General features: G+C 58.6%; 1 protein-coding gene across 1 annotated transcript; it reads left to right on the plus strand.

Moving 5' to 3' along the window:
* Positions 1-954: 954 nt before the first annotated feature.
* Positions 955-24,528, plus strand: B4GALNT4 (beta-1,4-N-acetyl-galactosaminyltransferase 4; the record flags this gene model as incomplete). Its single annotated transcript, XM_084287101.1, has 20 exons — positions 955-1,105; positions 11,264-11,376; positions 12,869-12,976; positions 13,364-13,459; positions 13,765-13,855; positions 14,194-14,294; positions 14,684-14,751; positions 15,078-15,156; positions 16,862-16,928; positions 18,541-18,684; positions 18,954-19,063; positions 19,391-19,491; positions 19,737-19,819; positions 20,534-21,734; positions 22,510-22,817; positions 23,115-23,268; positions 23,419-23,491; positions 23,600-23,753; positions 24,065-24,191; positions 24,414-24,528. The coding sequence occupies 20 exons, from the start codon at positions 955-957 to the stop codon at positions 24,526-24,528; spliced, it is 3,444 nt and encodes a 1,147-aa protein (XP_084143227.1).
* Between the last annotated feature and the right edge of the window lie 1,363 nt (positions 24,529-25,891).

The raw sequence follows: 25,891 nt of genomic DNA on the forward strand, positions 1-25,891 counted from the left end.
AGATGGGATGGGGATGGAGTTGGGGATGGGATGGGGATGGGGACGGGACGAGCACGGGGATGGGGATGAGGATGGAGATGGGGATGAGGATGAGGATGGGACAGGGATGGGGATGCTATGGGGACAGAGATGGAATGGAATGGGGATGGGGATGGAATGGGGATAGGGATGGGATGGGAATGAGGATGGAGTTGGGGATGGGATGAGGATGGGACAGGGATGGGGATGGGGACGGGGACAGAGATGGAATGGGATGGGGATGGGGATAGGGATGGGGATGGGGACAGATGGAATGGGGATGGGATGGGACGGGGCTGGTGCTGGTGCCTGCGTCCCGGCTCCCCCTATTCCTCCCCCACCCCCATGCTCCCCCCTCCCCCCGCAGCCTGCAGGCCGTACCACCCCACGGCGGGGGGGGAAATCCGCGACCCCCGGGGGTCCGTGCAGCCGCAGCCCCCATCCCGAGCCCCCCTCCCCTCGGCTCCGTGCCCCCTCCCCATCCTCCCCCTCCCCACCCCTCCCCTCCCCCCAGGGCCCGGCAGGGCCGAGCCGCCCCCCCCGCGTCCCCCCGTGGCCTCTCCCCGGGCCCCCCAAACCCGCCCCCTCTCCTCTCCCATTGGGCGAGCCGCGGGCGGCGCGGGCTGCGATTGGCCGGCGGCGCCGTCGCTCATCGGTGGCGCCCCCTCCCCGCGTTCCCACGGCCGCCCCATTCATCCCCCGCCCGCCGGTCCCGGCGCCACGGGGCGGCGGCGATGCTCCGGGGGGCCGGGGGCTGCCGAGCCCCGCCGCCGCCCCCCCTGCCCCGCTGCCGGCCCCTAGCGGCTGCCGGGGGCCCGAGGGGCCGGGGTTAGGCGGCGGCGGGGGGCTGGGGGCGCGGTGGGCGGCTGGCAGGGGGAGAGACACCGGTAGGAGGAGGAGGAGGAGGAGGAGGAGGGGCGGCGGCGGCGGGCGGTGATGCCGCGGCTCCCGGTGAAGAAGATCCGCAAGCAGCTGAAGCTGCTGCTGCTGCTGGCGCTGCTCACCTTCGCCGTCTGGTTCACCTACCTCCACATCAGCCTGGTGCGCCAGGGGCGCGCCCTCCGCATCCCCTTCGCCTACGGCAGAGGTACCCCCCCCCCCCCCATCCCCATCCCCCGGGACCCCTCCCTTGGGATCACCGGGACCCCCCGGTGGGCGTTGATCCCCCTCCCGGTGTCTCCCCGCTTGCCCCATCCATCCCACATTTCCCCTACAGGCGGTGTCACCTCCATCCATAGCCCCACACCCTCTGGAGGGAGCCGAGAAGGAGCCGAGAATCCCTCGGGGCTTTTACTATTATTATTTATTAATTTCATTTTATTATTATTATTTTTCTATTATTTTCATTATTATTATTTCTATTACTCTTATTTATTATTTTTTAAATTTATTGCTCCATTATTTCCTTTCCTTGAGGGTTTCCTACCTCTCTTCCCAGCCATTTGCTTCTTCTCCGTGCTAACAAAAGAAAGCCGGCCGTAAAACCGGGGGCACCCAGGCGCTGGTGCAGGTCCCTGTCCCCGGAGCATCCCCATCCCCTCCATGGGGACCCCCCCAGAAATCCCCAAACCCCTTTTCCACCTGGGAAGGGATGTGGGAGACTGCAGCACGGCCAGCCCCGAGGGCCCGGTGCTGTGCTCCCCCAAAAGCTTAGCCCCAGGGGAGCGGCCGTGTGAGGGGCTTCATGTTGATGGACCCCCGGTTTTCTGCCTTGCACACCTTGTTGGGCTGTTTTTCTGGTATGAAACTGCATGAAATATTTGCTAGGTGGGCCAAAACTTGAGTTTGAAACATTTCCGATGGGCTTGCAGGAAGAACCTGTCTCCCATCTTATTATTTTTTAAAATGCTTTGTGCCCTAAAATCATGGGAAAGGAATAAGGAGTTGGTGTTCGTAGAGGGGAGAAATGACTTTTCTGAGCAGGTTGAGGCTGGTGAAGTCTCTCAGCTGCTAAACCCAAAGTTTCTGACCGCAGGAGCAGCATGATCCTGCAGATTTTCAAGCCCCACCGGTGCAATCGGGATAACGCCAATAAGAGGAGCAGGAAATGAGATTTGTTTGGGCATCATCTCTGAGGAGCACTTGCGGGGAGCGCTGCTTGTTTTCTTTTTTCCGCTGCAGGATCAGGCTCATCGGGAAACCCCCCAAATTACAGAAGTCTAACCCCAAAGAGGCTGCCCGATATCTTTTAGGGCAGAAAAGTCCTCTTTTGGGACTGGCAGATGGTGCGGGATGGCAAGCCCGGCTGTCTGTCTGTTGTAGTCCCTCTGGGTGAGGTTTTCCTTTTCTCTGAGGAGGATGCTCAGAGCAAAAGCACGTTCCCTGGCTGTGTTTTAGGGTGCTGAACCCGGTGGGTGCCTGCTCCAGCTCTCCCCTGCTGCCTCCTGTATGTGCCCCTCATCCCTGCTGGCCTGTTATGGTGCTCGGGGGGCGAGGGGATGCTGTGTGCTGTAGCAGCGAGATTCATCGCTGTGCCCTGGCTCCTGGCAGAAAGCCCTGCAGTCGTGCTGCAGCTGAAAAGACGAGCTGCCGGTGGGATCCTCGTTTTGGGGGAGAAAGGTGGGGAAAAAGAGCCTGGGGATTGCAGCAGGGGGAACGCTCGTAGGGCTGTGTGAGGAGAAGTGGGTTTGGAGGTGCTGGGTGAGGACGGTGCTCTGGGCTCGATCCACACCGTGGTGTACGTGGCAGAGATTCAGACCCAGCATCTGGGGATGTGGCTGCCTAAAAACTGGGGGAAAAACAGCTTTTGGCACGGCCGGTACCTGATCTTCCGAGCTTAGAGGTGTCCGCAGCCCCACACCCTTTGGGGATTTTTGGGGACGCTTGTCGCTGGAGTGGGAGAGGTGGCTGGGGAGCTGTGCCCGAGAGAACCAAAGGGTGCCCAAGACCTCTCAGCCTGTCTCAGAGGATGCTGCCTGGCTTGTGTCAGCCAGCAGGAGGTGCTTGGAAGGGTTAATTACTCGTTAAACCAAGTGGCACAGAGCCCACGGGCTTTCTGGAAGCTGAAGGTGCGGGATGTGAGTCTTCCTGGCAGCTCTGTTGGGGGCAAGGTAGGGGTGGGCCATGCCAAGAGGTGTGTGTGGAGGGGGTCTGAGCACGTGGGGGGGATTTTTGGGGGGTTCATGGGGTTCAGTGGCCTGGCAGGCACTCACACAGGGAGCTGGAGCAGCGTGGTTGGGGACTTTGCTAGGAACCATGCTGGTATCGTGTCCCTGATAAAAAATACCCCCCTTCTCCTTATCTCCCACAAGTAGATAATTACCCTTCTCTGCCTAATTTAACACACAGATTCCTCATCTGAAATAATGAGACCATTACAGTGTTCTCCCGGCTGGAAACCGCACCGAGTCAATGGGGTGGAAATGCTTGCGTGCCAGGTGGAAAGGAAAAAAAAAATAAAATGAAAAAAGGGGAAGAACAGACAAAAAAAAATACAGTAGACATTTAAAATAGCTCTTAGCAGGGGTGCTTGGCTGGTCCTGCTCCCTGGCTGCCACCTCGCTGGAGCAGCGATCGCATGCGCAGGGCTCTTGCTGGTGCCAAAGGAGCAGCAGATGTGCTGGGATCCTGGTTTTGGGAGGGTCCTGCAACAGGTGTGGGGTGTTTGGTGGAGGAGGGCGATGGCTCTAGCCAAAGCCAAAACAGGGAGGAAAACCTAGCAGGGCTTTTTACGGGGTGAGATGGTGGCTGCTGTGTGTGTGTTTCGGTGTGCGGGGTGGCCCAGAGAACTCCCCAAAATGCTGTGAGCAGAGGCGGTGCTGGTTTGGAGGGTGCTGAGATCATAAATCACAATGTTTGGGGTTGGAAGGGGCATAAAAGACCTGCTAGTCCAGCCCCCACACTGTGGGCAGGACACCTTCCACCAGACCAGGTTGCCCAAAGCCCTGTCCAACCCAGCTTTGAGCTCATCCAGCAACGGGGCACCTGAAACTCCTCGGGGCAGCCTGCTCAGCGCCTCACTGCCCTCAGAGCGAAGGATTCCTTTCTTACCTCCATTCTAAATCTACAATTTTAAACCCTCATCCTATCCATCTTTCTGAAGAGCCCCCTTTAAGTACAAAAAGGCTGCCATGAGGTCTCCCCAGAGCCATCTCGTTACCAGGCTGAGCATGCCCAGCTCTCTCAGCCCCTTTTCATAGAGGAGGTCTTCCAGCTTGCTCTGACAACTCCATCCCTCTTCTGCTGGCACAGGCTGGGTGCAAGTGCTTGCACTTGGCCTTGCTGAACCTCACGAGCTGCCCAGCTGCTGGCCGAGCTGCCCTGAACCTTCTGGGGCCCTGCTGGATGCTGGAGCAATTCCCACCTCCGTATGAAGTGGGGAGCACCACACTTCTCCAGGAGGAGCTGTGAGCATCACTGCCTGCACACCCCATGCCCCGTCCTCACCTGTGCCCCTAGGGACAGCAGGAAGGAGTGAATTCGGGCTGACGTGCAGCATCCTGAGCACATCTCCTTGGTTCATGTGCTTTTTTTTTTATTTTTTTAATTGGAAGGCTGGCATGCTTGCGAAGCTGGGCGGCTTTTTTCCTTTCTTCGGTGGTGCAGGTAGGGGAGAGGATTGGAAAAAGCCCTTTGAAAAGGCTCGGTCGCCCTTGTGGAAGGGCAGCGGTGCTCACAGGGAGGCTGAGCGCGGCGGATGGCAGCTGCTGTCCCCAGAGCCGCTGTCTTCCCCTCCGTGCTATCCCCTGAGCCTCCCCCAGGGAGCCCTTTCCCTCCTCACTGCGGCCCCACTGCCCTGAATTGGCTCTTTGTACCCGCTCCTGCCCTGCCAAGAGCTGCTGGAAGGGGAGGAGGAGGAGGCAGGCAGACAAGCGAGCCCTGTCCTGGTTAGGCTGGGGCTGTCTCGGTGCTTTGGGGCTGGAAAACGAGCTGGTGTGTGGCTCGGAAACGTGGCAGCACGGCTCTGAGCAGCCCTGGGCACCTCTGCCCTGGGTGAGCACTGAGCTGCTCCTTAAAACGGGGTGGGGATGACTGCAAGGCTTGGTAATGAAGTGAAATGATGGGCTACACCTAATTGATCCAAACAGTCCTCTAGCTTCCCCTTTGTGATGTCTGGGAGGGGGCTGAGAGTTCACGTTTATGGCTCCTGCCTCAGCACAAACCCCAAAACTATCAGGGATGGGGCTCAGCATCCCCTCTGCATCCTGAGCCGTGACAGGTGATGCTCCTTTAGGGTGCCTTTTATCCTCTAAAGGGTCCTTTAAAGGAGCTATATATAAAGGATATCCTCTAAAGGGTCCCTAGTGTGGGTACCCTGAGCAGGTGAGACCCCAAATGAGGGGAGGAGGAACTGGAGCCTAGTGCCTGGCTGGGCTTGGACATGGTGTAGCGTGTGCCGGAGCATCCCTGTAGCTCTGCAGGGTCCTGGTCCTCCCCAGCACCATTTTGCACAGCAGGGGGGGTGCATCACCTCTTCCAACAGCTCGAGTCCTTTTAAAAAGAGGAGAGGAAAAAAAAAGACATTAAAGAACCCAACAAAAAATACTCCTCAGTCTCTTTAATGTGGGCTTCTGCTAAAAATGAATTTCTTCCTGTCTTGTTTGTCTCCAGGCTTTGTTTGAAGTCTCCTTTTTGCTGTGGGGCTAATGATGCTGGGGTCACCATCCATCTCCTCTGTGTCTGCCCACATCCCTGCTGTGGGGATGTCCCCAGCCTGGCACCCCCCTCTGTGCCCTCTCAAATTTAATTTAAAAGCAAAGGAAAGGTTCAAAAGCACCCAAGGCTGCTGGAAGTTCCTTGGGGGAGGATGGGGAGGACATAACGCAGGTGCTGGCCACCGTGGGGTGCTTTGGGGCTGGTGCCAAACGAAATGAAACGGGAGGATGGAGACCAACAGGGGTGCAGGGAGGTGGGAGCTGGGGAGCTCTGAGTGCCCTGAAGGACTCAGGGCCAAGCATGGGGATGTGGGGCTGCCTGTTTGAGGCATTGATGTTTTGGAGCCTGATGGGCTCCGAGAAACCACCGATGAGCAGAGGAAGGTGCTGCAGGTCCAGCCCGTTACCGTCTCCCGTGGCACGAGCGAAGCTGCCGGGAGCAGCGGTGTCAGGGGAAATATCCCTGGCTGGCCACTGCTCCGTGCCCCTCTTTGGGATGCCACATGCGGTCCCCTGCCTTATTCCAACCTCCCGGACAGATGCACTGATGGTTTTTGTGGCCTTGGGAGGAGTTTGCAGCATTGACTCTGATTGTAACTGCTCGGCAGCCCGGCGGTGGGGGAAGCTCACGCTGCTGGCTGCTGACTCAGAGGCTGCGTGGCGGCGGCGAGCACCGAGCTGTTGGTAATTATCCACTGGGATGGCACCTTGGGGCAGCCAGGCTCCCCTAGAGAGGGGTGACAGGGCTGGGAGAGCTTTGTGCCAGTCCCTTCCTGAGCTCGGGGAGCTCAAAAGCACCCCAAAAATTCCGAGGTCAGCACACGGCCTCTGGAGGAGAAAAGGACGTGCACAGATCTTGCCGAGGGGTTTCAGCCCCAAAAGATGGGAGGTCAGGTACCGAGCGTACCCAAAACCTGGCCCTCAGCGGATGCTCCTGCATCTCACCCCGTCACCGGTGTGCTGGGAGCAGCTTTGGGATGCCAAGGAGCAGCAAGCCCGGGGCTTGGGTTTCTGTAAGCAGTAAAACTCCGTCTGTACCTTGGTTAGAACGCAGGGCCGGGCTCTGATGGAGTTGTTACATCTCCATCCCGATGTTCCACAGTTTTTTGTGCGTGAGTCAAGCTGCTGCCTCTGTGCATCTCTTCGCCAGGAGGGTCGGGCTGTAAGGATGCAGCTCTGAAGACACTGAGATGGTTTTGCAACTGGTGCAGCCCGGTCTGCCGATATTTCAGGGGCAGATGGTGGAGGGGCTGCTGGTGGTTGTCTTGGAGTAAGATCCAGCTTGCTTTAGCATCTCCGGCTCGGCAGAAAGAGGAAGACGAGCAGATGCTTGCCTCTGGGGAGATTTCTCGGTTGGGAGCACCCAGCAACATCTCTCCATCCCCGTTTGCATCACTCTGCTCGTGGTTTGCTCATCGGGGCAGCTGGAACATCCTGCACCGCTAGTGCTGCTGGCTTTTTGGGGGGCAGCCAAACCCCAAATCCCCCTGTGTCCCCCTGTGGGTGCTGTGCAGTCTGGGAAACCAAACCCTGGAGGCTCAGTGGTGGCATTTACAAATTCTGTTCTGTTTTTTAGCACAAGATTTTGGGGGGCTTTGGTGCAAATTCAATATTATGCTTGACTGTCCTCATTTCCAGCTCTCCCTGGCCCCAAGCACCTCACCTGTATCTTCACCAGCACCTTGCTAGGAGGGGATGAGCAGCGAGAGGAGCAACCAGGCAAAGGCTCGGGGGGAACGTGATGGCAAATCACCCATTTGTGTCCCAAATCCCACCTGGTTGATGTGCTTGGAAATTTGGCACTGGGGTGCATCGCTTTTCGTCTTGCTGGCAGCACCCAGTTGGGGTTTGCTTAGGGGAAGGGAGAGGAGAGGAGGGGATGCTCCTCCCCGAACAGCAGCATCTCCTAGGAGCCTTTTATGCCTTTTATCCTCGCTGTGGCCTCTGGGCTTTGCTGTGGAGTGGGGCCAGGAGCCGAACAATGAGGCTCGCCAGTGCCTTTGTCCCCTCTTTGGGGCCGGGCTTCCAGCACCCTCTGCTTTGGAGGCGAGGGCTGCTCTTCTATTCTTTCTTGGCGTTGCCTGGGGATGCTGATAATGACAGCGGGGAGGAGGGAGACGGCTTGCACGAGCCTGGCTGGGGCTGGAGGAGAGGTGGGGAGGGTTTTACATCCATCCCTGATTTTACATCCAGTGGGGTGGCGTGTGTCTGGTTGCGAGCCCTCTTGCAGCATCTCGCATCCATGCAAGGGACATGGAAAGAGCTGGAGGGGGTGGGATGGGGAGCTTGGTTTGCTGGATTTGGGGACGGGCAGCTGGGCTCGCTGGCTTTGCCTTTATCCCTGGAGACTCCTCTGGGTGGGCAAGAGCGGAGCGAGCTCTCAGCACCGCCTTGGGAACGATTAGGGAGAAAGCATCACCGAGGGGCATCTCCCCCCGAGCTGGCAGGGTTGGCCTCGAACCAAGGCAGCAGGAGAAATCCCAGCTCCGGAGCCTGCCCGAAGAAAGGGGCTGTGTTCGGGGCGAGCCAGCCGCGTGCCGCCGGCGGAGCAGGAGGGGAAGAGGAAGGCAGGAATTGGCAGCTTGAAAGGGCCTCTGTGCGCCGCGGTCCCGGCTGGCCGGAGCGGCACGGAGCGGGTTCGTGTGGCTGCCGTCGTGGAAAACCAGAGGTCTGGCTCGTCCCCCGGGGACAGACCTTCGCTCCCGTGCTGACGGGCTCCATCTTGGGCAGCCTTTTCCTTCCCGACCCGCTGCTGCCTGGTACGAGATGCTGGCCTTTCCCTCCCTTTCTCAAGGGGGGGTGCTCATTTTCAGTTCCCACATGCAGCAGCCAGGCTGATTAGCACTTATTTTTTGGGCCAAAGCCTGTCCTTGACTTTCCTACCCCATATTTGAATTGCAGAAGAACAAACACTGTCGCGGAAACCTTTTTCCAAGGCTTTGCTGGCGCTTTTCCTCCTCCTGGGATGTGGCCACCTCTCTGAGCACACGCTTGCTTCCCTATCCCTGCTGAGAAGAGAGGGTTTTGCCGAAAGCTTGCAGGCGCAATTAACCCTGCCCTAATGAATTTGTAGTGGCAGGGCTGGGATATGAGTGAATTCATTGGCAAGAGCATCTCTTGCCATGGTGTTCCCGTAGAGGACCGTAAGGCTGGGGGATGTAGGAGCAGCGGCACCTCCTGCTCCACGGCTGTCTTGCTGGGGGAGGTGACGATGGTGTGCTCGGGGACCGACCTCACCCTGGCTGGTTTTGCATGGCCAAAATTGAATTTTTGCATCTCAGACTCTGCTTTGCGTGGGGTAGAGGCAGGTGCCTGCCTCCGTGTGGTGACTCCTCTTTCTCTGCGTGCGTTTCTGCTAACCTAGCTCCAATTTCCCCAGTACCTCGTATACCAGACCCCAAACTTGGGGCAGCATCCATGCAGCGAACACAAGGGCACAGCCTCATGCCTCCGTGTCCTGCAGCTGGCTCAGGTCATCCCAGAGAGGGTGTATGGGAACAGGGAGGGTCTGCAGAGCTGGACCTGCTCACTTTCCCCCCCGCGACGCTCCCCATCTTGGCCTCGTTGGGGTCGCAGGAGGAGCGATGCGTATCTGAAGACGTGGGAGGGAGGCAGGGAGCTGCCAGGAGAAAGCCGAAGCTGCCAGGGCTGAATAATGGCTGAGAGCAGAATAAGGGGGCTTTAGAGCTTAATTTCCTGTTCCCGCGCTGCGCTGGGGACGGGATTTGTGCCGCCATCTCCAAGGAGACGTGGGCTGCGCGGCCGCCTGAATGCTAATGGACTTGGGTAGGGACGAGCCCCCCGGGGCTGCCAGATGAGGGGATGGAGAGTGGGGGGCGCCGAAATGTGGAGGACACCCCACTCCTCCTGCTGTCTGTGGGGACCCGTCGCTGCTCGTGGCATTTTGGGCTCCTCGAGGGGGTTTCTCACGGGGGTGCGGGGTGGTTGGTAAGGGGGAACCCCGCTGTGGACATCGGGGGGCTGCCGTGCTGGTTTTGGGGTCCTCCGTGCTTGTTTAAAAGTTTCGCAGGCATCCATCTGTTGTGGTGAGCGAAGGGGGTTTGCCGCCCCTCCCAGAGATAGCTAATGCAGTTTTCAAGTCTGCTCTGTTATTTTGGGGGAAGCAGATTATTTTCACACTGCGAAGCGAGGGCGTTTTAATGCGAACCCTCCCTGGCAGCCGAGGAAGATCAGTGCAAGCTGCAGAGGGGAGCCTGTAGGCTGGCGCTAATTATCGCAGCACCCGGTAACGAAGCCATCTGCAGTGGGTCCCCGAGCTCCCTCGGTGGGTGTAGGATCCCTTCTTTCCCTTTAGCTTGGTGTTGGCAGGCAGGAAGATATATTGGGAGAGATTTTTTTGGGGGGGGAAAGGGGGTCAGCGTGGTGAGCTCAGAGGTGTGGGATGCCCCGGGAGAGCTGGGGACCTGCGGGAGGAGGGCTGGGGCCTGTCCTTGTCCCATGCACAGCCCATGGGGCAGGCTGGGCTGGTTTCTCTCCGGTTACATCAGAGCGCTGGGACGTGGGTTGAGCCCTAAACTAAGTAAGTTTGCAGATGATGCTAAATTAAGAAGAGCTGTTGGTTCCCTTGAGGGTAGGGAGGCCCTACGGAGAGAGCTGGGTAGATGGGAGCATCCCACCCGGGCTGCACGCATAGGCTGCGTGACGTTTTGGGCTCCACGACGTGAGAAGGGTATGAAAATATTAGTGTGCCCAAAGGAGGGCAGCAAAGGTGGTGAAAAGCCCAGAAGGCACGGCTTAGGAGGAGCAGCTGAGGATGCTTGTTTGGTTCAGCTTGGAGAAGAGGAGGAGACCCCCTGGCTGCCTGCCTTGTCCCCATGGTGGGGAGCGCAGAGGGGGTGCTGACCTCTTTTCTCTGGTGGTGGGATGCGAGGGGATTGCTTGAAGATACATCAGAGGAGGTTTCTAGTGGGTATTAGGAAAAGGATCTTCACTGAGAAAGCACCAGAACAGGCTGCCCATGGACATGGTTATGGCCCCAGGCATGCCGGTGTTCAAGAAGCGTTTGGGCAATGCTCCTAGATGGCTTGGCTCTTTGGTTGCCTTGTGTGGAGTCAGGATTTGGCCTTGGTGATCCTTGTGAGTACCTCCCACCTCAGGATGTTCTGCTCTTTTATTTTCCACGCCATGCTTGGATAGAGTTTAATTCACGGCAGAGCTCAGCACTGTCCCCGTAGCTGGACAGGCAGCCGAGGTCCCGCGGGAGCTTATCCCATCTCTTACGTCAAAGGGCTGTGAGAGGAGTAATTAAACCTGATGCTGGTGAGCCACCGCAAGCTGCTTAGGACACGAATGCCACAAAGGGAATTGCAGCCAGAACCTGCCTCACTGTCACCCCGTCCATCCCTGTCCCAGGGCCAGGAGGTGGCTTCAGGAAAGCCCAGGAACATCTTGTGGTGGGGGGGTCGTAGGATGGCTCTGGGTGGAAGGGACCTCAAAGTTCACCCAGTTCCAACCCCCTGCCATGGGCAGGGATGCCAACTGCTAGATCAGGCTGCCCAGGGCCTCGTCCAAGTGGTCCTTGAACACCTCCAGGGATGGGGCACCCACATCCTGTCAGGGTGAGGGATGCCAGCGGGACCTGTGATGAGGGGGGTGGCCGTGGTGTCACCAGTTCCCTGTTGGTGTTGCAGATGGAGAGCGGCTGGCGGAGGTGACGGACCCCGGCAGGCGGCCGGCGTCGGCCCAGGCATCGGCACGGCGGGGGAAGGCCGAGGACTCCAGCGAGAGCCGCGAGGAGGAGCAGGTGGCAACGGGAGCCATAACGTGTCTGGGGTGGGGTGGGACCGGCCGAGACCCCTGGCCCGAGTCCCCGGCTCAGCACCTGGCCAAGCAGAGCAGGGGGCTCCAAGGATGGAGAGGCCACCAGCTTTGTCAGGCACAATCTGCCCTTAGTCAAGCCATGTGGGCTGTCATCTCCTTATTTTCCCTGTTCCTTAGCCCCAGGTCCTGTTGTGGCTCTCGGGATGGGGACAGCAAACCCCATTGCTTACCAAAAGAGCAGCCCTTCGCTGCGTGCCAAAGATGCTTCGGAGCAGGTTGGATGCCTGGAGAGGCATCGAAGAGGCTCCCTGAATCCAGAGCAACAGCTGCAGCTTAAAAGCAAAGATGGGAAACTTTACTCCCACTGCGCTCCAAGCGTGTGCCAGGCATCAGAGTGGATCTTGCTGTTGGCACCACCGATACTTTAGTTTTGGTCTTTTTTTTTAAATTTTTGCTATTTTCCCTGTTCCCGTGTGCAGGACACCCTGGCCCCAATGCTGGGCTGTTCTGGTGAGGCTGCTCTGTAATTGCATCCTGGCTTTCCCAGGGAGCACGATTACGCCTCCTCCCTAATAATGCCTTCCAAGGGCATCGCTCCCCTCCTCCGGGACGGTAATGAGCTCATTTAGGCAAACTTTGCTAATTATTTCCTTGGCGCTGCGCATCTTAACGGGCTGGGCTTTGCTAGCACTGCGGTTCTTACTGCTGGTTTTGGGGACACTTGGCTCCTCTTTTGGGGGGGATGGCACTGTCTTTCCTTCCCTGTCCAAGTCCATGGGAGACTGGGAGTCCTCTGGGGTCAGGCAGCCTCAGTGCCCACACAGCGTGTCCCTGCTCGGAGGGCACTGGGGCTGAAGGGTGACGTTTTGGTCCCGTGTCGCTCATCCCTTCCCGTCCTTCCTTATCTTGAGCTCATCTGCTTGCTCTGGCCTCTGCCAGTGTTAGTGCAGGGGAAGCTCCGAAAGCACACGGCTCTTCTGTGCCACTTTCGGCAAGTGACTGTTCCCCTAATCCCTTCTAAATTATGAGGCGCGAGTGATGGGATTAACCTAATTCCCTTTAAAGGAAGAGGGGAGCAGGGAGGCGCAGATGCACTGGTTGCATTATTGCCCAGGCTTCTGCTCTTTTGGAAACAAAGCCCCAAATGCTCCCTTTCCAGGAGCCTGTAGGACCGGCCAAGTGTTTTGGATGCACAGAAGGCGTGCTGTTTAGGAGCAGGGGCACTTTCGACAAAGGATGGGAAATGAGTTTAGCTGGAACATTTTTTGAAGCCCTGCTCCCTGGGACACCTCGCCAATATTTTTCTGTGCTGGGGTGCTCTGCTTTCCTTTGCATTTATCCTGGAAAGCTTTCCCCTTGGTTTGGAAACGCTTGACATCCCAAATGAGACGTTTATGTGTAGGGGGGCCTCCTCCTGCAGCGGGCTGGCCCCGATGCCCTGCGCCTCTCACCTCCCTCTCCTGCTTCCTTGGCAGGACGCACAGGATTTGGATGGCTGGCTTTCCAGGGGCTCGTGGTCCGACCGAGCCACCAGGCACCCCAAACTCAACCTGACCAAGCAGGCTTTGCCCTGGGATGAACAGGTATGCAGGCAGGAGGTGATGGTGGAGGGGGAGCACAGCCACAACCCTGCTGTCCAGGGACGTGGGAGTATCGCGTGGTCCCCTCCACCCAGCCTTCTGGTGCCAATGGGGATGGGTGATGATGGAGCTGAGCTTTTGCTGCCATACCCATAAGGGAATCAGCCCTTGTATGAGCCTGCTGGTGAGCCAAAGGATGCTGTCAGAGCAGCAGGAGGAGGATTATCTGCTGGGGTTGGGTGCTGTGACCGTGGGGCTGGCACAGGGCTGGGGATCAGCCTTTCTCTTGGTTGTTAGCGTGGGTGATGGGCCGTGGGCGTCCACATTTCAGCCTTCCCTGACACTGTCCTGTTACCTCTCCCCCTCTTCCCCGGCACTCTCCTCCCGCAGTACAAAGGGAAGGCAAACCTGCACGTCTTCGAAGACTGGTGCGGAGGAGCCGTGAGGCACCTGAGGAAGAACCTCCACTTTCCGCTCTTTCCCCATGTGAGTCCCAGACCCAAAGGAGGTGGGTGGGAGAGGGGGGTTGCTTGCCCCTCTCTGGGTGCTGCTTCATCTCCCCTTGCTGTGAGCTTGGCCCTTCCCTGAGACCTTAGCCTTTAGGTTTTGGGTCCTGTTCAGGCAGGTCGTTCCCGTTGGAGCCAGCCGAGCTCCAGAGCTGAGTTGGAGGGATCTGGGTGGTGATGGGACCACCACGTTCCCTCTGGTTTTAGGGGTACGAGACCGCAGGAGGACAAGGGGTGGGTGGTGTTGGTGCAAGGCATGAACCGTGGGTGTTTTTGCGTCCCCAGACTCGCACCACAGTGAAGAAGCTGGCTGTGTCGCCCAAATGGAAGAACTACGGGCTGAGGATTTTTGGCTACATCCACCCCTTCAAGGATGGTGAGTGATGGAGCTCAGCCTCTTCTCCCCCTGCTGTGATGAGGAGAAGCTGCCTCCTCCCCCCTTCTTGGACCATAAGAGGACAGAAGGGAGTCCCAAATCCCCTGGCTTGCCCCTTTGAGGCAAAGACCCTTTTCCGTGGTTGTTTTGAGTGGAGACAAAGCCCTGATCCCACCCAGGAGAGCACAGTGTGGGGTCTGGGCCAGCCTGTTGCCTCTGCCCTTCCATCCCCCTGTTTCCTTGGGTCACAAGGAGAAACTGTCACCTTCAAGCACCCATCCCAGCCCGCCAGGACTGCTGTATACCTCCGTGGTGACTTTCTCCTCTGCTCTCCCCAGGGGATTTCCAGTTTTCCGTGGCATCAGATGACAACTCAGAGTTCTGGCTCAGCTCTGACGAGAGCCCGTCCAACTCCCGGCTGGCTGCGTTTGTGGGCAAGGTACGCACCGTCGTCCTTGAGCTCCTGCTGAGGGCAGCTCCTCCCTTGGGGTGCCTCTCGTTTCCAGCATGCTAATGTCCTGCCTGACTGCGCTGTGGGGATCCCCAGTACTTAGCTAACGGTGTCTCAAACCCATAGGACTGTCCCTGCCACAAAATCTCCCTTCGATGAGTCCCTATGCTGCAGCAGCTCTTAAAAGGAGCAAGCAGAGTCCGTGGGTGACTTTGCCAGAGGCAGCTTCTGCTGCTGCTTCGTCCTCCTGGGAAGTGCCAGGCCATCTCAGCCTGGCTTCTTCTCCACCTCAGGATTGCTCCTTGCTGCCTGTCTGAATTTGGGCTCATGCCTGCTTGGCCCAGCGGTTCTCACATGCTCTTTTTTCCTTCCTCCAGCTGGGCACTGAGTGGACGGCCCCGGGGGAGTTCACCAAGTTCAGCTCGCAGGTCTCCAAGCCTCTGCGGTAAGCTGCGCCCTGACCCTGACCAGCTCTTCCTCCAAAAAAAAAGCCCTTCCCCCCAAAAAACACCACTAGCTTGGGGCTCAGATGTGTTGGGCTCTACGAGGTGGGGACTAGCAATTCTTATAAGGCTTCTCCACAGTCGAGTTGGGCAGCAGATATCCCACTCGCTGTGCCTTTCTCCCCACCCCAAGAAGTTTAGCCACACGTGAGCAAGGCAGAGGCAGTTTCCAGAGAGCTCCTCTGGCCCTGAGGGTCCAGGGGCTCCTCGTCGTGCTGGAAGCAGTAGCAGGCGTATTTCCTAAACAGCCTTTTCTCCTGTTATGCAGCCTCATGTCATCCAGACGCTACTACTTCGAGCTGCTCCATAAGCAAGATGACCGAGGTTCGGACCACGTGGAGGTTGGGGTGAGTAAATGCTCCCTGTGCTCCTCCTCCCAGCTTCATTTCATCGCGTCGTCAAAGCCATTAACGGGGCTTTTCCTGGTGTGCCTTCAAGTGCTTTACCCCGAAGCAAAGCCAGGATTTCCCCTTGGTTTGGAGCAGAGCTGGGACTTGCTCACCTGGGCTGTTCCTACACATGCTTTTCTCCCGGCTTGTCTGATCCCTGCGTGTCGACGGCCTTTAGGGACCTAAAGACCCCGTCATCCCTCATTTGTGCCCCTGGACCTCCTGTGGACCTCCTGTAATGGATTCTAACAGAGCAACTGCTCTGGGCTGCAGTGGTGGTCAGACACCAGCACTGCACAGCCAGTCCGATCCCCTCCCCTTCCCTCTTGTTCTGTGCAGAAGAGAATTGGGCTGGAAAAGGAGGAAAGGTCCCTTTCTGGGGGAGCCCAGACTGTGGGTAAGATCAGGACAGCCACAGGTCTGATCCAGGACTGTCTGACTGTCACCTCGAGCTGTCAGCCCCCCTTGTTACTTTGGGTCCCTTTTTTCTTCCTCCCCCCTCCTTTTGGAGATACCAGGAGCTTCAAATCTGAACTTGCCTGCCTTGCCTGTGCAGCCCTGAAGCGTACATCTCAGGAGCTCAGGCTTTTTTTTTTTTTTTTTGGGAGGGGAAGATGTCGGCTCTTTTGCCAAGGTTTCCTTTCTCCCAAACAGCCATTAATCACTGCTGTCAGACTTGTGCCAGCAAAGCATCAGAGAGAGGCTGACAACTCCCCTTCCTCGTCTCTCCCCTCCCCGCCTCTCAACCTCACCCTCCGAGGGCTCCGGTCCCAGTGCATCCAGCACTGATAAGATCTGGATTTCTGATGTGAAAAACAAATGGGGGGGGCGGGGGGGAAGGCATTTTTTTGCTGGAGGGAGGGAAGCCTCGCAGATGGTTGCAAAGAAACAACAACAAAAAAGGACCCTAATGCATCTCTCCCTGGGGGAACTTAAAGGCTTGTCTGGACGAAGGCTCGAATCCATCTGAAGGCATGCTTTTAACATGTAGTCACATCGGTGCAGGCAGCTGGGAAGACCCTCGTAAGTCAGTGCACACTCGATGTGCCCCAAATTAGCTTAAGCTGTGCTGAAACGAGTCGTGAAGAAAGCAGCAGGAATTTGCAGCGGGTTGCTTTGTGACCCACTTTGGTCTGTGCTGGTTTCCTGCGGTGGCTGGTGTGGGTTGTGGTCCTCACCACCGGCGTTTCGCCAAGAGACAGAGGAAGGAGGATGTGCTTTTGGGGCTCAGGGTATTTTAGGGCTTTGGTCACAGTCTTGATCCTTGACGTTGTCCCTGCCCTGCCAAGGCACTGCCCACGTTTGTGCTGCCCCTGTGATGTTGATGCTAGTAAATAGGCTGCTGCTGAAGCAGAGCTGGATGTGTCCTGCCTGGCCTGGAAGGACCACAAATAACTGGGATATGTGGCAGTCCCAGCCAGGAGGTAGCATGAGACGCTCTGTCCCACCTCTGGGAGCCTCGTTCTTCCCAGCCACCCAGGGAATAAGCCCAGACCACCTTGGGTTAAGGCAGGAGATGGGTCTGGACCTGCGTAGGGTCAGACCTACCTCTCCTTCCACCCCTGCAGGGTTGGGGCTGGGAACGATGCAGAAGAATTCCTGGGAGCTGAGGGTGGATGAAGACCCATCCTCCCACTGATCCTCCCTGTCCTTCTTTTCCTAGTGGCGAGTTTTCCTTCCCAGCTTGAAGTTTGAGGTGATCGACTCCTCCTACATCTCTCTGTACACAGGTAAGGACCTCCCGGGAGCTCCCTGGGCACCCCACCTCCCAAAAACGGGATGTTGGAGGTGACACGCCATGGAAACGCAGCTCCCGTGGCTGCTGCACTTCAGCCTCCACCCTCCTAAAGAGACCTGGATCCTCGGCGAGCAGCTTGGCTCCTCGGCCCGGCCCTGAGTTATGAGGAGCTGTCGTCTGGGTGGGGATGGATGGCAGGGGGGTTAATTAAATCTATAGATCTTCTGCTTCCTGCCCCTTCCCCAGCCTGGCAGCAAGAAAGCTCTTGATAGATGGGTCCTGCACTCACCGTGCTTAAGAGCCGGTCATCAAACATGCCCTCGAAGGTTTTTGATGAGGCCACAGGATGGGCAGTGCACGGGGATCAGCAGGGAGAAGAGGGATGGAGGGGACTGAGCCGCTGATGCCGGTGCCCAGGAGATGGATGAGGCTGAAATAAATTCCCCCAGCCACTATCCATCAGTGTTGGCACCCTCCTGCCTCTGAGCTCCCTTTGGAGCCCAGCAGCATCCCAGGGAAAAGCCAAGCCACGCGGGAGGTGCCTCTCCTTGGGGTTCCTCCAAAAGATTTTCCCTTTCCTTTGCTCCAGCCTTTTCCAGGGGCTGCAGCCCGACCTTGGTTTGCTGTACGGGGAGCCCTGGGTCTGTTGATCCGAGGCAACGTGTCCCACGTCTCCCCACACTTCCCAGCAAAAAGCAGCGGTTTTGGTGCTGCTGGCTTTGGGACCTGCCCGTTGCCTCACCGGGCACCCTTGGGTGCTAGAGACAGGCGGCTCTGCGTGGGACTGAGGTGGCCAGAGCACGGTGACCTCCCCTTGGGCACTCTGGGGGCTGCTTAACAGCCAAGGACAACGTGTCGCATGAAGCCTTAAATAGAAGAAAGGGCACAAACAAGCTCGTGGTGTGTTTACCTGCAGCTTGAAGGGGAACAGCGCTGGTGGCTTAATTCCCGTGTCCTTGGGAGCTGAAGCCTCCGAGTGCTGCCATCCCTGGTGTTTGTGGCGAGCGATACTGTAATCAGAGCTGGGGCTCCCGGCTGAGATCAGCCGTACCCTGTCCCTTCGTGTCATTAGCTGACGTCAGTAATTATCAGGCTGATTAGTCACAGGGTCTGCAAGCCTGGGAGAGGGCTGAAGGAGCTGGGTTTGCGCTGGTGCAGACTCCTTGGCTCTGCAGGAGCTGGGAATCTGTAGGATGTGCTGTTCCCAGGGAGGACCACCATCAGTTTGGGGTCGCAGAGCACGTGTGTGTGTGTTTCCTTTTGGGGGCACAAACCTTGTGTCCCTGCTGGGCGAGGGGGGGGACACAGGAACCGGTGCTGAGCAGTGGGGTTCCCCACTCAGCCAGGTTCCCCCCACAGTCACAGGGGGGTCCCCAGGGCTCCCCTCTCCCACACTGTGTCCTGGATGAACAAACGGGGACAGGAGGGGGAATCCCCAATCCCCTGAGCCCTCCAGGTGGGATGAGGGCAGAGGCTGGGATGTGCCACCTTGGAGGATGCTCCCAGCTCCTTAGGGAAGGCGAGATGGTGCTCGGAGGCTGGCTGGAGGGCGAGCCCTGCAGTGGGTGTCCATGGGGTTCAGGCTGTGCCCTCGCTCCCCGCAGACGAGTCATCCCTGAAGATGAACCACGTGGAGCACATCCCGCAGTCCCTGGCCAGCCACAGCGGGAGCTACCTCTGGGAGGCCCAGCAGGACGAACATGGGGCTGACATGCTGAAGCCTGACCCCAGGGACACCTTCTTCCTCAGTAAGTGCCTGGGACTGGGTCCGTGCACTGCTCCGTGTCATCTTAGGTCCCTTCCAACCCAAACCACCCTGTGATTCAATAAAAAAGGTAGGACCTGGCTGCCCCAGGTACCTAGAGCATCTTCCCTGCCTTCTGCCCGTCTCGAGGGTGAAGGACAGCTCTACAGGGGGCGATTTGGGAGGGTCTGGTCTACAAACTGTAACGTGGGAGGGGGCTGCAGGGGTGGAAGAGCATAGGCTTGGGGCTGAGCTGCAGCTGCCTCTCTTCAGCCCCTGCGATAGAGTCATCTCGAGTGGAGAACGTGCTGGTGCCCTGTGCCTACAGCCCCACCTACGTGGTGAAGGACTTCCCCATCGCCCGCTACCAGGGCCTGCAATTCGTAAGTGTCTCTCCCCAACACCTGCGGGAGGAATGGGGTCACGCTCCCACAGGACACCTGCCAAAGCTCCTGCCCTCGTTTCGGGGTTTGGCTTGGCAGGGCCGTGTCCACCTGGTTAAACTCCAGGAGCTGTCCCCATCGGGAGGGTCAGGCTGAGCTTCCCCCTCTTGACCCGGGGGGATCCAAAATGAGCACCCCACGGTGTGTTTGTGGTGCTGGGCTGGAGCTGAGGTCTCCTGGCTGTTGGGGTGCCCCCCACCCGTCCCCCACGTCCTCAGAGTGAGCCCACCCTGCGCAGGGGTGACGGCCGTGTGCTCGGCTCCCCAGGTCTACCTCTCCTTCGTGTACCCCAACGACTTCACGCGCCTCACTCACATGGAGACCGAGAACAAGTGCTTCTATCGGGAGTCCCCGCTCTACCTGGAGAAGTAAGTGTCGGGCCGCGACCCCAAACCTTGTCCCCAGCAAAAAGCCACCTCCAGGCTGGCTCCTACCCCATCTCGTGGGCTCCTGGGCTGGGTTTGGGGTCCCAGCTCCCATCCCAGAGCCGGGCTGTGGTTGGGGACGTTCCCCCGTGCACCCGTGTGTGTGTGTGCGAGGCAGCACGCACCCGCCCGCCCGCGAGCACCCCTCCCTTATCTGCAGGACCTCATCTTTCATCTCCGTCTCCCAGGTTTGGTTTTTATAAGTACATGAAGATGGATGAGGAAGAGGAGGACCCACGCCAGCGAGCGTTTCTCTTCCTCAGCCCAGACAGTGAGTCATGCCCGCCCGCTGGCAGCTTTCGGGCATCTCTCAGCAGCTTGGCACGGGGCTGAGGACCTGGCATCCTGACCCACCAGCCCACCCGCTGCGAGAGGCAGCATATCGGGATGCCTCCGGTGATGTGCTGCTGCTGGGGGCTCAGGGGCTCACCCTCCCTGCTTTTTGAAGCTGCATCTCCCCGGCTGAAAGCAGCTGTGGCTGCAGCATCTGTAAGAGGAGACCGGTGTGGTTTTTCCCCCTCTTGTCCCACAAGCCCACTATTTAATTATCCAATTGCTCTACCTCTCCTCTTCTGTTATTAGCATCACCTGGGCTTGATTCAGTATTGGCTTGGTCTCGCTGAGCTGGGCCCGGTGTAGACTTTGTGGATGCCCGTGCAGGCAGGGATTCCTGGGGGGAATTCATTTTTTTTCAGAGCCTGCCTTGCTCTTGGTTCAGGCTCGGTTTGTTCCCAGGTGAAATGGGAGTAGTGCCAGGATTCGGAGGGGTTAATTAGCCGAGGTTTGGAGGGGTTAATTAGCAGAGTCTCTCACCCCTGTTCTTGGCGTGTATCACTCAGCACCTGCCACCTCAGTCTCCCTCACCTCGGGGCAGTTTTCAGGTTTATCCTCCTTAGGGAGACAAGCTTTGCCTGCTTGTCTTGAGCCATCGTGCTGCAGAATGGCCTGAACCCTCCGGGTATTTACCTCTGGCTTTGCTCCCTAGATTTTCTTGAGGACGATGAGGAGGAGGAGGATGGAGCAGACAGCCCTGAGCCTACCGACCCACCTCCTGAAGCCAAGAAAAACCTCGAGCTGGTAACCAGAGCCAAAAAGAAGGAGATCCTGCCGATCACCAGGGATTATGGGGACGAGCTGGAGTATTACAGCTTTCGCCGCAAGCAGGACCAGGCGCAGGATGAAGCGGGCATGGGAAGGTGGAGCGTGCCCCTGGCTACCCCTAGCCCTGCAGCCACCCTCGAGGGTCCCCATGGCTATGGGGCTACAGGACCCATGCAGGAGCGAGTCAACGGGAGGATGCTCCAGTGGCTGCCCCAGGAGCCCAGCGAGGGCAAGGAAGATGAACTAGGGCTGCTGGCATCCTCCAAGCATGCTGGGACCCTGAGCCTCCAACCCCACTTCTCTGTTCCCATCTTTGGTGGCAGAGCCAAAACACCAGGTCCCAACAAGCCTGTGGCGCCCAAGAAGGACAAAAAAAAACAGAAAACCCAGGAGAAGGTGTACGTGACCAGGCTGCAGATGGGCAAGCGCAAAACCCCTGCCCAGGAGCCTGCCTTCCCCAGCATCTTCCTGTACCCAAAGCCTCTGAAGAAAGTGCACCTTCGCTCCAGGACCCCTCAGAGGCATCCCATCACCTCCAGCAAGCTCCGAGCTGTGCCCGGCCACCGGACCCCTTGGCTCTTGAGCAACATCTCCAAAGAAAGAGACGCGGCCAGGAGGAAGAGCACGTGGATGGGAAGCAGGAGGTGGGAGCGGGTGAACAAATGGGAAGAACTGGGGGCCGAGGGGATCTTCAGCCGGGAGACCCACGAGGACACGACTGCTGCCCCGGGCAGGGTGGCTGCCACCACCGATTACAACTCCTCCGAGGTGGGGACGAGGGTGACATCCTTTCTGAAGATGTCGGAGCTGACGGCGTCCCAGCAGGAGGGAAAGGGCCAGGAGGAGGAGGAAGAGGAGGAGGTCTCGGACTACAGCTACGAGACGGCAGAGCTGCCGCAGAGCTGGCTGGAGGACTCCATCAACTGGCAGAGGACGTTCAGCGTCAGCTCGGTGGACTTCGAGCTCCTGAGATCCGACTGGAACGACCTGCGCTGCAACGTCTCGGGCAACCTGCAGCTGAGCGAGAGCGAGGTGGTCGACGTGGTGGCCCAGTACATGGAGAAGCTCAACGAGAAGAATGGCGGGTAGGGAGGCAGCAGGGTGCGGGAGGGAGGTGTGGGGACCTGCCTTTTTGCCCCCTTTGGCTTTTTGGGACTTGGGGGATCCTGACGTTGGGTTAGAGTCATGGAGGTTGGAAGGGACGTTGGAAGATCATTGGGCCCAGCCTCTGGGGAGGGAAAAAGGAGCCTAGATGGGATTGCGTGCCACCCTTTCCAGTCACATCTTGAAAATCTCTGGTGGTGGGGATGCTGTGTTCCTGGGCAGGTTGTTCCAGCGAGTGGTTGTTCTCACTGTGAAAAAAAAAAAAAAAAAAAAGAATTGGCTTATATCAAGACAGAACCTCTCCTGGTGCGGCTTGTGCCTGCTGTACCTTGTCTTGATGTGGCTCCTAGGGAAGAGAGAGCCTTGGTCTTCCTTGTAGCTGCCCTTTAAGAACTGGAATATTGTGATGAGGTCCCCCCAGGGTGAACAGACCCAATTCCTTCAGACTTTGCTCGGGTTCTTTAGCCTGAGTAAAAGTCATTGCTCAGCATCCTCTGAGTGCAACCTGCTGGCCCATCTTACAGCCGACCTGTCCAGTCTGTGTCTTGGCAGTTTGTCTAGTAGAAGGCTGTGGGAAACAGCATCAAACGCGTTGCTGAAGCCCAGGTAAACAATACCCACCGCTTCCCACGTGGACAGACACGTTACAGAGTTGTAGAAGGTGTTTAGGTGATAGCAGGTCCAGCCCAGCCCCTCAAGCACGGGGAGCAGAGCTCGTGGAGGTGGTGGCTTCAGCTGCTTCTCCTCTCCCTGCAGCATCTACACCCTTCTGCGGATCGTCAACGTGGAGAAGCGCCGGGACACGGCCCGAGGGAACCGCTACCTGCTGGAGCTGGAGCTGGCGGAGCGGGGCCAGCGCACGGTGCGGCTCTCCGAGTACGTCTATGTCCTCCTGCACCACGGCAAGCAGGACAACAGTGCCGAGACCAACCCTGAGGGGCCGGCCCTGGGGGCCACCGAGCCCCAGCCCAGCGCATGGAGCGTCTTGTATGGCAAACCCATCCTGTGCCAGCCCCTGCAGCTCAGCTGGAAGCAGGACATCATGGTGCACTTCGTGGTACCTGGTAGGTGACGGCAGGATGTGGCTGGCCCAAGGGTGTGCTGGCAGCCAAGAGGGTATGAACCATGGCTGTGTTGGGCGGAGGGGTGTAGGGACATCCCCATGACCATGGTAGGGCCAAGCATGTTTTTTGGGGTCTTGGGCAACCACTGAGCAGGGCTGTCTCAGGAGGCCAGGTCCTTAGCGATGCTGAGGTTATCTGGTCTCGTGAGATGGGGTGCTGGTGTGGTTGGGCGTGCTCTTGGGACTTCCAGCGCTGGGATCCCAAGGTCTGAGAGACTTCTGTGGCTGTGCCTGGCAGTGAAGAACCAAGCGCGCTGGGTCCAGCAGTTCATCTCGGACATGGCCGGTCTGTACGAGGCTACGAAGGACGCCAACTTCAACGTCATCCTGGTGGACTTTGACAGCGATGACATGGACGTCGAGAAAGCCCTGCAGGATGCCAAGCTGCCCCGGTAACCTACCCCAAAGACCCCAGAACCCCATCCACGTCCCACTGTGGTCCTCACGAGGCTCACAGGGCCAATCCTCGCTGCTATTCTCAGTCCCTCTCCCTTGTGTCCCCTTCCACCACCAACGCTGACTGCCCTGGGCTCTCTCCCCAGCTACCAGTACCTGCGGCGCATGGGCAACTTTGAGCGCTCAGCTGGGCTGCAGGCTGGCGTGGACATGGTCGAGGTGAGCTGGGGGTAGGAACCGCTGCTCCCCTCGCTTGTGGCTTCTGGTGGGGGCTTGGGGCTGTTTGTCCACGAGCCTCGTGGCCACGTCTTGTCCCCCCTGCTGCAGGACGGGCACAGCATCGTGTTCCTGTGCGACCTGCATATCCACTTCCCTGCCAACATCCTGGACAGCATCCGAAAGCACTGCGTGGAGGGGAAGCTGGCCTACGCGCCCATCGTCATGAGGCTGAGCTGCGGCAGCTCCCCGCGGGAGCCCAACGGTGAGCGGTGCCCTGGGAGATGCCCCCCGCGTGCCCCAGGATCGCGTGGGTTACAGCCGCGCTCGGTGACGTGAGAGGATGAGCGTGGTCTGCTTTGGTGAGACGGGGTTTGGAGCCCAAGGGTGCTCCAAAAGTTGTGGTGTCACCCTGTGAACCACCCACAGCAGGAGGTGGCAGTGATGGGGACAGACACGTGGTGGAAGGGGGTGGATGAAAAGGGGGTGCTCCCGTGGCTGGGGCTCAGCGGGCCGTAGGGAGCACCCCAGGGTGATGGTTTGGCGGGGCGGGGGTCCCGCTGCTCTCCCCCGCAGGTTACTGGGAGGTGAATGGCTTTGGCCTCTTCGGCATCTACAAGTCAGACTTCGACCGCGTCGGAGGGATGAACACGGAGGAGTTCAGGGACCGTTGGGGCGGGGAGGACTGGGAGCTCCTGGACAGGTGAGGATGGGGGCAGCGGGACCCCTGAACCCTCCCCTATGGGCATGGCTGGCCTCCGCTCTGCTTTGTGCCCTTCCCATGGGCAGGTTGTGTCACCCGCACCTTGGAGCCACCTCCGAGGAGGTGTTCAGCTTCCCAAGGCCACAACCTGGCTTTGGGGCGCCCCCAGCTGTGTCCGTGCCCTCCTTTTCCCTGAGCGTTTGTCCCTCTGTCCGGCTGCAGGGTCCTTCAGAGCGGGCTGGAGGTGGAGCGCTTACGTCTCAGGAACTTTTACCACTACTACCACTCCAAGCGCGGCATGTGGAACACCCGCAGCAAGAAGCCGCCCAAGGACTAGCGCCCCGAGCCCGGCCTGCAGCTGCCAGGCCCCACCAGAGGTCGGCCACCACCGCCGCCACCTGGCTGTCCCCAACCCCTGCCCGTGGCCACCGGTGCTGGCACGGAGGGCACTCGCTGCCACCAGGATCTCTCAACGAACCGCAGTTACTTTGGGGGGGCGATACGGGGAACGGGGGGTGGGTGGGCGAAAGCGGGCTCGTGGTTTTTTTCTTAAGGGTCTAATTTCTTAGTCAGAAACAAATTTATTAACTCATTAGCGCTGGGGCGACGGGCATCCTGCTGTCAGGAGGGGCGAAGCCTCTGGGCTGAGCCCTGGGGCTGTGCTGCGCCGGCGATGCTGGAGGTGAGAAAGAGGTACCCTAAAAAAGAGGTACCCCAAAAAAAAGGTACCAAAAAAAGAGGTACCCAGAAAAGGGTACCCAAAAAAGCGGTACCCAGAAACGCAGTACCCAAGTTCGCAGGCGGTGCCCACTCTGCATCCCCCCCAAAAATGCCAGTGCCAAGCTTCTGCAGGGGGGCTGCCGGAGCAGATACCTTCAGGGTGGGGGTCCAAGGCCAGCGGGATCCCCAGAGGCAGGCTTGGAGGGGAGAAGAGGGCTCGGCTTTGCCCCCGCTGCTGTGGGTGGCTGGGGCAGGGGCAGAGCCCCTTCCTGGACCCCCTCAAGCAGGACGAGCTGGCGATGCTTAGGCCCGGGAGGGTGGGCTGTGGGGGGGGGGGAAAGGGCAGAGCCCGAAGCAGGTATCGGGAGCAGGGGAGAGCAAACAACGTTTCCAAGCTAATTTCTGTGAAATTATGAGGTAGGAAGCTGTTTTCAGGAAGTTCTGTCTGTTGTTTTTTTTTGTTTGTTTGTTTGTTTGTTCGTTGTTTTTTTCTTTTCTTTTTTTTTTTTTTTTAATTCTTAAAAAATAAAATCAATGTCTTGGCTGGGATTTCCTTCCCTCCCAGCCCCATGTCACCCTGCACCTCGAGGCAGAGCAGGAGGAGGCCGGGTACGGGGTGAGGATCTGCTCTTTTGGGTGGCAACGTGCAGAAAAAGGGGGGAGGAGGAGGAGGAGGAGGCAGCTGGGTGCCTTTGATGCACGCCTGGGCTTGCAGGGAGATTGGGGAGCCTCCACCCCACACCTGGGCTCCACCCGCCCATGCCCCACACGGGGAGCTCACCCCACTGTGGGAGCAGGGGCTAAAAGCAGGCCGTGGGGCATCCTTGCCCCTTGTGGGGGTGATGCAGCGAGGCTGAGCACCCCCAGGGAGGTGAAATGTCCCTCAGGTCACCCCAGGATGTGCTGTAGGGCTCGGTCTCTGCTGCGGGATGAGGGCAGAGGGCAGGCAGCGGGATTTTATCCCCATGATGCCACTCCTC

Source organism: Netta rufina (assembly GCF_964035555.1).
Source record: "Netta rufina genome assembly, chromosome: 5".
Taxonomy (NCBI): Eukaryota; Metazoa; Chordata; class Aves; order Anseriformes; family Anatidae; genus Netta; species Netta rufina.